This window comes from Cydia splendana, chromosome Z (genome assembly GCF_910591565.1).
Source record: "Cydia splendana chromosome Z, ilCydSple1.2, whole genome shotgun sequence".
NCBI lineage: Eukaryota > Metazoa > Arthropoda > Insecta > Lepidoptera > Tortricidae > Cydia > Cydia splendana.
In genome coordinates, this window is record NC_085987.1 from 25,796,054 (window position 1) to 25,807,256 (window position 11,203).

Here is an 11,203-nt window from a genome sequence, read left to right on the forward strand (position 1 = left end):
AGTGGTAACTACTGGGAATTTTTTTCCCACCTTTTACCACTGGTAACTACTGGGAATAAAAATTCCCAGTAGTTACCACCAACTCGGTTTAGTGGTAACTACTGGGAATTTTTATTCCCAGTAGTTACCACCAAAACTTTGTTAGAGTTAAATACTAATAAAAACAGTAGGTATGAATAGTATAAATAGAGTTATTTTGAATTACCTAATAAAATCACTTGAAAAATCATCTAAATGGATTATTAAATTTATCCTTAAGTACATATATCATAGTTTTTGTACTAGTACCGGGTAAACTGTTTCAATATTTTTGGTCACTTTTAAGGGAGTTTACTAAAACACTAATCGACTTATAGTTATTTATTAAATTACTCTATATATTTATACTACACTATTTATAGTGTTTTTATTAGTACCTATTTAACTCTAACAAAATTTTGGTGGTAACTACTGGGAATAAAAATTCCCAGTAGTTACCACTAAACCGAGTTGGTGGTAACTACTGGGAATTTTTATTCCCAGTAGTTACCAGTGGTAAAAGGTGGGAAAAAAATTCCCAGTAGTTACCACTAGTAACAACGTGGTGGTAACTAGTGGGAATAACCCATAATTATCAGCTGTTTTTACAAGCTTTTATTTAACTTACCCTGTTAGTATGTGCATATTTATGTTAGTTAGTGTGGGTCAAAACTTGGAGGCTAAATTTGACCCACTTCCCGATTTCCGATTGATATGCAAATTTACATTCATATGTAAATCGGATGACAATGCAATATTATGATGACATGGAGCTGATCTGATGATGGAGGCAGGAGGTGGCCATAGGAACTCTGTGATAAAACAACGCAAACTAATTGTATTTGGGGTTGTTAGAACTGTCCCAATGACTATTAGTTGCCTGTGGAAAGAAAAGTACAATCAGCGACAAAAGCTTATACCCAAAATGAAAACATAATGGTATGTTTTACATGTACTTAATAAAAGGAAATAACAATATTAACAATGACCTACATTGAAATGTTTTTCACTCGCGTGTTATATATTATTTTATAATTAAATTATATAGTTTAAACCCAGAATATGATTCTTAATTACCAATACAATTTCCAGTAAGAGCATCAAACGGGAGTGCGATAATGGTCTTAGGTATCTGCAACTGGATAATACTTTTGTAATAGATTATGGCTTTCTACATTACCATCTGCATGGATAAGCTCCATCGGATTAGGTAGGTGGTTACACCTATGTACACACCTGTACTCTTGTTTTTCCGAGAATGAGCTCCATTATTAGACGACATTAATTAATGACTTCACTAAATTGCACATTATTGCTTTACCCTGTAAACTACACAGATGAGTAGTTATGGTGAAGGGTATATTATTTTGTTGATAGGTGTTGAAAAACAGTAGGTACATACATACCTACAATTTCACTGACAGGTGGCGTAAGAAACTTCTCGGCGAAAAAATGCAAGCACATCGAGTTTGGGGTCATTACTCACATTGTAGACGTGCAAAGAACTATTAATGCGTGTGATAAAAAATTGTTAGTTAATAGCTGCAATCTAATTTACCTACTATAGTAAAATGCTAAATGGGATGCGATGAAAAAAAAATCTAAACATAAAATAATGTGGAAACTGATACTCGTAGCTAACAACCAAGAGAAATGACAACGGTCCATTTTGTATGGAAATATATGGCATTTTGTATGTATTCTAATGATTCTAATGAGTATTTACAATCACAACGCTACACAATAATCCCTCTTTAATCATGAATCTTCTAGTTAAACTTTACGATAAACAATCCAATATAAATGGTTTTAAGCACGTCCAACTGCAAGTAGGTACCGCAACCATATATCTATTGACATTTATTTACTTATAGGATCCTTGCTCGGTTATTAAAAGTAGCTTGTTTATGCCTGAATGCATTCAATGCTCCTCATCAACAGCGTGTTGCCTAGAGCATGAGGCCGAGTGCCTCGAAATTGTTAAAACAAACGCTCGTATAATATGCCAATGAATCTCCGATTGAGGTTGTATCTAAAACAAATAATTTAAATCATGTCGTCGAGTGAATGGTCGGTTTGAATGGATATTAAAATGTGAGGCAGGCGCGGGGGAGACGAGCGCACGCCACGGAAAGCAATCAACGAGTGAGGATTTATGGCGGCGGCGCCCGCGGCGGCCGAGCCCGGCGCAGCGCGCAACGTGGCCGGCGCCGGCGCAGCCCGGTGCGTCCGCGCCCCGCCAACGACGCAAGCCCGACCCCAACAACTTGAAAAAATTACAAAACCTGCAATCTCTATTCAACATCGGATATGCTATCTAGAATCTGGATAAGGCGTTAATAAATAACGGAAATTACACAGACCTCCTTCATGAATCATGAATAGTCAACACCTCGAGTATTTATCGGTCATTGCGGCGGTACGCAACATCTTCATTACGGCAGAGTGTTAAAACTTGTTAATCTGTCACTTGGTTAATTATTATGCAAGGACCACTGTTAATTGAATCAGACGGCGACAAAATGTTAATAAGCAGTGAGAGCGGCGCGGCGCGGGCACAGGCCCGTGATGCTCCTTCTAAACATATTCTGCATTTCCTAATGCAAAAGCGGCTTTAAGCCACCGACGCTGATAAGAACCCGATAATAAGAACTGGCCTACTGATTTAAGTCCCTAAATAATAAATAGAAATAAATAAATACGAAATGGCTAACTTAATAAATATTCGTAAAACACGCGACTTCGCACTTCATCTACATAAAGTTCAACATAGAAAGAAATCAATTATATTATAAAACACCTACTTATATTTTTTTTGTATCTAGATAGATACTGTGGTACTTAGGTCGCGTTTGAAAATGACCCGGCAAAAATATTTACGTATGTAAAAGAATACGTATAATACGTTTGATTATATACTTTTACATACACATACATTATTAAATCCTGGGTATATTTGTGGGGTATCATTAATATCACAACAGAACTTTTCAGGTGTTTTCCACTTGACGTGTCATACAACGCCACTGCGTTGTCACAATCACTATTGTGTCCCATTTTTCACGTTTTTAGGGTTCCTTAACTCAAAAGGAAAATACGGAACCCTTATAGGATCAGTCGTGCTGTCTGCCCGTTTATCACAGCCCGTTTTCTCCAAAAGTACTGGACCAATCAAATTGAAATTTGGTACACATATGTAAATTCGTGACCCAAAGACGGTACGTAAACAAATGAATTTTAAACATGGACGAGAAAATTAAAAAAAAAATTTAAACTATATCGCGTTACATATCAAATTATAGAGCTCATTTTGAGAATCTCAAATATTTTTTTTGTACTTATTTTTAAAGTATATATTTAGAAGTAATTTAAGAAAATAGCCAAAAATGACCACCTTTATCTACGAAACTACGCGGTCTAAATTTCTTTTTAAATATACAAAATAGTTCTTTACCTATAGATGACAGGAAAACCTATTAGAAATGTGCAGTCAAGCGTGAGTTGGACTAATTACTTAGTTTTTGATCCGACCCCTACGGGTTTTTAAAGGCAATTCACTCGCGTTTCACATATAAAAAATACATTGTTTAAAATTGGGTAATGTACGGAACCCTTGGAACGCGAGTCCGACTCGCACTTGGCCGGTTTTTAACGCATACTATCCACACCGTGCACACACAAGTGCTAAGTTGATAACAGTTTTTAATTTTAATTAATCTTAAACACCTATCTTTAATTAATTACAACGGTCTCTGGAATGGAAATCAGGTGAGTTGAGCAGCCAGCAAATGATAAGGTCATTTTACCATACCAAACATATTCGTTTTATTTTTTAATTAATTATGTACAAGGTAGGTAGGTAATAATCTTTACCTTGATATTAGTCTGGAAGCGCCTTATCTTGCAAATCTGCTACTAAGTGTTTTTTAATTTATCACGAAGACTTTAGAGAAATAAATAGAAGTTGGCATACAGTAACATGTATTTTTAAGTTTTGTTACAGGATTTTGTAAATATTATTATGTAAATAAGTATGTGAATTTTGTCATGTAACTGTTTTACGACACTTTAGTTACCTACCTACATCAATTGGTACCTATTACTTATTATTATTTTTATTTAATCATAAATTAATACTGAAATTATGCGTTTGTGGGTGAATTGCAAAAAAAATATGAAGTTACATAGTACCTACACTATTAGTCTTAAGTTAATTGATTCCATTGTGTTCCAACCATTTTTACTTAAGTTACATGCATGAAAGTGTGTTAGTGTATGCTATAAGCGTATATGAATTAAATACAATAACATACAATTTACATAGTTAAATTGTCCTAAGTCCTAACATAATGGAATCAATTAATCTAAGACTAATTATAGGTCCTTAACTACGCTTAGCCACGTAAATGTTTTTGGCAATTCACTCTTGTCTCTGCCTCGCTATATTTAAAATTACAATAAAAAACGTTATGTAGACATTTTATTTAATTTGCCTCGCCTAGCCTATGCGATTGTTAGTGTTAATTTGGGGGTATTAATAACAATGATAACCTTTCCTTTCTGTTCCTGAAGGTAGGAGAGATTACAGACATTGACTTTTATAATTCTCAGAGGTGTTTCAGTGTAACACTAGTATCAATTTATTTATTATATACAGTGTAAACTCTATATAGCGGCACTCAAGGGAACCGGTCAGTTTTTGACGTTATAGATAATTTTCGTTAAATAGAGAGAAATGAATGTGCAAGTAAACCAACTAGAGCCAAAAATGTCAATGTTATAGGGAGTGAAACGTTATATCGAGTGACGTTATATGGAGTTTACACTGTATTTTCTTATTCGCTATTTAATTCTAATATTTTAACCATCAGGAACAGCAAAATATAACTTTTAGTCGCAGTATTTATAACCGATGTTCATATTATTTTAAAATTATTTTTACAAGCTCTTATCCAAACTGTATTTTTTTTAGAGACAAGAGTATTAAAATGAGAGAACGATAATCGAAATGGACCCAAATCCCACACTGCAAAGTTGCGGGTAAGATGGGCATATTGCATTTACATTTGGCATCGTAATTAATGTTACGTATTTAATTGGTAAAATATCAATTCTATGGTCTTACTTTGCAGGATAGGTAATATTACTAATAACTGGTACGGTTATTATATTGGGTTTTTGGGTAAAAGTAGTGTAATTAATAAAGTAATAAATAAGTACGTATATGTATACACATGTAAATATGTAATAATAAGTACAAAATAGTACAAATGCTTCAAAGTGCAGAGTGCAATGCCGTAAAATAGAGCCATTTTTACTATAAATCTTACTTTATGTAGTTAACAGCTTTAGCTTCTGATGAATATATATTTATCCTCTTTAATGTTTAAGTTTTAAACATCGTAATAGATTTTGATCTTTTTGTAAATATTTGTTTTTGTGAATGTTTGTTTCGGAACGGAAGCCAAAGGAAGCGGAATTTATGGGTCCGAAAAATACAATGTATAGGTCCTGAATAACAACAAGAAAATTAAATAAAAATCTTCAGAAATAGTTTATTTCCCCTCTCTGGAATCAATCGAATCTGATCTCTCATATTTTACAAGCAACCAGGAAAATCCTGCTGTACGTAAAGATAAGAGCTTGTGGAAAAATTTAGTATTCTTATGCGTATCTACTGAAATAGTAGTTGTAGCGTGTTTTGTTTGTGTAGGAGTTTCGGCGCGAAGTGCTCCAAGTGCTGCCGGGGCATCTCGTCGTCGGACTGGGTGCGCAAGGCACGCGAGCAGGTGTACCACCTGGCATGTTTCGCGTGTGACGCCTGCGGCCGCCAGCTCTCCACCGGCGAGCAGTTCGCGCTGCACGAGGACCGCGTGCTCTGCAAGCCGCACTACCTCGAGACACTCGACGGCGGCTCCATCTCTTCGGACGGTGATACATTAATACATATTGACTCTGAATTACATTATATGGTTATCTGCTTAGGTTACCTACCTGTACCTATAGAATCGATGAACCTACTTAAATTTATAAATAATGGGCATACATACCTACTTCAAACATAAGTACACATTCAAAACCTTCGTTAAATGGGTACAAGAATTTATTACACTGATTGACGATTGGCAACTACACTCTAAAGCGATGAAAACCGGTTACTTTGCGTTAAGTATACTAAAAGAGAGACCCGTTTTCATTGTTCTTAAGTTTATAAGTATGTATTTACTCTCTTCTTTAGATGGTTGCGACTCTGAAGGTTATCACAAAAGCAAAGCCAAGCGGGTACGAACGACTTTCACCGAAGAGCAACTGCAGGTTCTCCAGGCGAACTTCCAACTGGATTCGAACCCTGACGGGCAGGACTTGGAGCGCATCGCGCAGGTGACGGGGCTCAGCAAGCGCGTCACGCAAGTCTGGTTCCAGAACAGCCGCGCGCGCCAAAAGAAGCATCAGCACACTGGGAAAGGGAAACAAAACCAGCGTTAGTATTTTTGCTCGCCTGACCGATTACAGTAGGCAAACTTTTGTAGCGCGGCGAACTTTGTCAGATGTCCCGCCTATGAGCCTAAGCGGGATATTGCCTCGCCTCGAGCGAATTTTATTTGTGTAGCTAAGCGAAATGTTGTCATTGCGAATTTAGTACAATTTGATATATTTAATTATAAGTTAAAAAGTGTTTGACTATTTCTCAGGTTGGTGTATTTTGTCCGCAGTGATGTCGCGGGACACGGATCCGGTGGGGTTTGGCCGACCGATCAACCTGCACCTCACCTACTCCTTCCAGAACAAGCCCCCTTTTGTCCCGATAGGTAACATGTTATATATAATATAAGTGTATTTTCATTTAAAGTAGTTCTTAAATTGAATTTATTATGGCGGTAGACGATTAAGGGCTGATTTAGACGGTGCGCGAAGTCGCATGCGATTTTAGTTAGGTATATACATTGCGGGCTGTTGGTTACGTCCAATTCAACCAACCGATCAAAAACCGCAATGTAATGAAACTATCATGCGACTTCTCGCACCGTCTAAATGAGCCCTAAACGTATGATAGACGTTTTAACGTATTACTTACTGAAGCATAAACTGTTTTTTGTTTCAGACGGCACTTCGTTTACGGATTCCTCGATGGATGAGCTCTCGGAAGATTCGTCGATCCATTGCATGCAGAGTGAAGTTTAAAATTGAAACCAATAGGTATCTACTCGTATAAAACGAGTAGGTAATTTGTTTAGAGTCAGCATTTACAGCTTTGGTTTCGAGATTGTCTACTTTTGTGAGGGTAGAAGATTAACAACCAATACTAGATATTTAGAGAATTAATGTAAATTAATAGTATTTAAGTCAATGTATAAAATAAGGCCTAATCAAAGTAACTATTTCTAAATTATTGTAAAAAGTTATAATTATTTATTTATTTATTTTTAGTAACTGTGATACTTACGTTTGCTGTCAAAACCTCTATTGTTTGCCTTTGAATTAATAGCTCCTAGAATATAATTTATTTTTAACGTCTAAGTATACGTACCTACATATAACCTTCAAATTATTAAATTACTAGAATTAGTACTTTTTCACTTCTACAAACTTATGTAAAATCTCCAATATTTGTGCCAAAACCTAAGTTTTGTCCAGTGAACAATTTCATATACCTACCTATATGCTTCTGACAAAATGAAATGGTGTATGAAATAGTTCACTGGAGGTCATTATAAAGTGAAATTACACTCACATAAATATATTAATATCTAATTCTATCATCTAATCTCTCACTCTGAGTTTAACATATTATTTGAAATCAATCTCAGGCCTGACCGTGATCACATTAAAACCTTTAAATAACGATATTCACTAAGTTCACTGTTAAACAGTTTGCACAACATGATAAATGAAACTTGTCTTAATTTATATACAAAAATTTTATTGATGACTCATGACATGACTATAAGAATAGGTAAGTAATGGTCACTAAAGTCATTACTTACGACATTATCACATAATATAACACATAAATTCTTACAAGTTAATTACCTGTTTTAATAAAACAGATCTTGATCCATGTATAAGGGACTTAGATAAACATACCCTAATATATCCTCCAAAAAAGTTAATTTTATGCAAATTAGCCTTGCTCAATAATAACCAAGTGCCAATGCCTTCGTTCTGGTTTCTTAGATACATGTTCCTTAATTATATTAAAGTAATTCCACTAACTGATTAGTCTGCAATTCTAGTTATAGTTGTCAATTATATATATTATAGTAAGTTGTACGTGTCCATCGAATATCATAGAACATTACTTCTTTATTACCTAATATTTAAATTTTGTAAATAGCTAATGATACTTAGTCATTTATCAAAAAACATGTAAATGTATAACGTCGTCTATAGTTTGTTATGTGAACGCGATTCCACATCTCGTCATTGTAATATTACATGCTTGATGAGTACTACAAGGTACTTTAAGTTAATCTTGTACAAATTTATTGAATATAATTATGTTGATAAAAACTAAATACTTTTTTAAATACCTAGTGTCCCAACGTACAACGTAACTAAGTACTTGCATTCAGTGTTGAGTACATACGTTATACTAAGTACCTGCACAGATTTTAAAACTGAAGGCGGCGCACTATACATTTATTTTAGAAATGCAATTTTTTTCTAAATAAGCTCTACATTTTCACACATTCACAAGACAATTTGTGACTTAATAAGTATGTATATATATCTAGTACTTAGTAGTTACTATAGTAAAGAGTCGGATATATCGTACCAGTTTTAGAGATAGTTGCCATTGTATTTTACTGTGCATATAGTGGAGTAAACGAAGCAAGATGTTGTATGGAGACCCATGCATTAATTCCTCAGTCGATGAAATTTTGCTTGGTTATTGTATAGTATGAGCCGAAACTAACATATGAAATATCCAAAAAAAAAAACACTCCTAAGTTAGGTTTTTATACGTAAAAATACAAATCTGTTTATATATTGAACCGAGTAATTCCTCCGTCCAAAATTATTTTACCAAATAAGTTATTTGTATCAGCATGTGATACTAGAAAAAAATCAAAAACTTTTGTCAAACATGAGAATATTTTTTTATGATAATTCCTTTTTTTGGTGCTCATTTTCATCGGAAAATTGCTCTGTCAATTTTTTCTTCTTATATGATCTTAGAATATAATTTAGCGTAGAGGGTAAGAAAATCCAAAAAAAATGCATACCCAAATTTATGTATTTTAGAACTATTAAAAACTGAGAGTGGAAAATTTCTCAGCCTGATTTCTTTTTAAATATATACTGAGTAGTCACGTATACACTTAAATCCAAAATATCCAAAAGAAATATCATCCAGGACACCGAAATTTTGGAAGCGAAGATAAATCCATCCCGCGGTTACGCAATAATGTACCGTCTTCCTTTAGCAGTTTAGTGCAGATTAGCGTCCTTGTGCTTCTAGTACGACCCGACCGCGTGACCCGCAGCCTGCACTTAATGGCTCCTCTACACGATGGGCCAGCGCCGGCCACTCTAAGGGACGCAGCCATGCGGTAGAATGAGATAGCAATATCACTTGCTCCCTCTAACGCTTAAATGCGTCCCTTGGAGTGGCCGGCGCTGGCCCATCGTGTAGAGCTGTAGAGGAGCCATAAGAAGGGAGTTGTCGTTGTCACTAGTGTGTGATTCTTTACACTACATTTAGTGATTTTTTACGTTTTCTTTGTACCGAATAATATAATTATATTAACGTAGTTTCATATATGCTTTGGTGCTATACTGTTAACTTATGTGTAAGTTTTTAATAAATAAATAAATAAATAAGGTTGAAACGATAAAAAAAAACTATGGGACGATAATCCTTCGCTACATTTTTTAAATTTGCCGCCTTTTTCTACTGACAAGATTTGCTTGACCAAGTATATTTTACAAAAAAATTATTGCAGCAGTGGCAACATTGTAGTAAGTTTTTTTGGTCTTGAATTACGTTTTTTAGTATAGAAAAGCAGCAAGCCGCCACCGCCGGGTAGTATAGGGCGAGGCGCGGCGTGCGCGCGGGCGGCGGCCGGTACCGCTCACGCACCCCGCTTGTACTCCGCTCCCTACACACTGTTCCCGTTATGTTTCGTTTTTAATGCGCTCGTTATTTTTTTGGATGTTTTTATAGATGAATGGAAAGAAAACTGTGAACTTAATTCAATAAATAAAATGGATAGAGAAATTTTCCACAGCGAGTAAAAAGGCAATTTCTGAAAATAGTATAGTTACATGGTAATTTTTTTGGATTTTCATTTTGTAGGTATAAAACGGCAATAAGCTGGCATTCCAGTGAAAAAATTAGACTGAGCAATTTTCCGGTCCAAGACACACCAAAAAATTATATTTTATTAATATTGGTATTTCTGCTGGGATATTTTTTTGGATATTTCATATATTGTTGCAATACGTTACATGAATATGTCCGGTGAAGAAAGTTTGAACGGAGCATTTTTCTGTAAAAAGATATTAACGATTTGAGACTTTAGGTATTTACTTTAATTCTATTATTATTATTCTTTGGATATTTATACAATACTTATTATTTATTGATATTTTATCATACTGTAAAGTTTTTTCTGGCTGAGGAATTACTGCGGGGTCCACTACCTTTATTTACTACATTAATATAGAAGTTCAGTTACTTGGCTACATATAAGTACATTCTGAAGATGAGCATTTTGGAATTAAATTAACACATTTCAAACACAGTCAAAATACATTTTGTCAGAAGCACTGCCATCGGTACGATTTACCCGACGAGCTGGTTAATTGCTGCGGTCCGCGGACCACAGGTTAAGAAACACTGATATAAGTAGTACGATTTAAACAACTAGCTATTTCTTGAAATAATCAGTACAAAAATCAATGCATACAAATAAGACTATTTTTAACACCTATGCATTAAACCCATTTATATTAATAGTTAGTAAAATACTGTAAATTGCGTATTTTTAACTTATCCAGATCACAACACAAGTTATGTTGTCACAAACCCACATTTAAAAGTTAGATCAAGTTCGACGAAAATCATATTTTTTCTCTCTTTCGTTCGTTTGTAGTTGTACACCGTGTGTGATTAGATTATATAGCTTAATTCTATTAGAGCACTATTTGGTTCCTTACGTGTAAATAAACTAGGTTGTTT

The 11,203-nt window shown here is 34.8% G+C and overlaps 1 protein-coding gene across 2 annotated transcripts in view; it reads left to right on the forward strand.

Annotated features, from left to right (window-relative positions):
* The window catches only part of LOC134804856 (LIM/homeobox protein Awh), a 56,511-nt gene extending 48,832 nt beyond the window's left edge, over window positions 1-7,679 (forward strand). The window contains exons 3-6 of one of the 2 annotated variants that reach the window (XM_063778140.1): window positions 5,732-5,949; window positions 6,257-6,499; window positions 6,711-6,827; window positions 7,121-7,679. In XM_063778140.1, coding sequence (XP_063634210.1) covers window positions 5,732-5,949; window positions 6,257-6,499; window positions 6,711-6,827; window positions 7,121-7,200 — 658 coding nt within the window. In that variant the 3' untranslated portion in view covers window positions 7,201-7,679. The remainder of the gene's footprint in view (window positions 1-5,731; window positions 5,950-6,256; window positions 6,500-6,710; window positions 6,828-7,120) is intronic. The other variant, XM_063778141.1, reaches the window with a different exon arrangement.
* The last annotated feature ends 3,524 nt before the right edge of the window (window positions 7,680-11,203 follow it).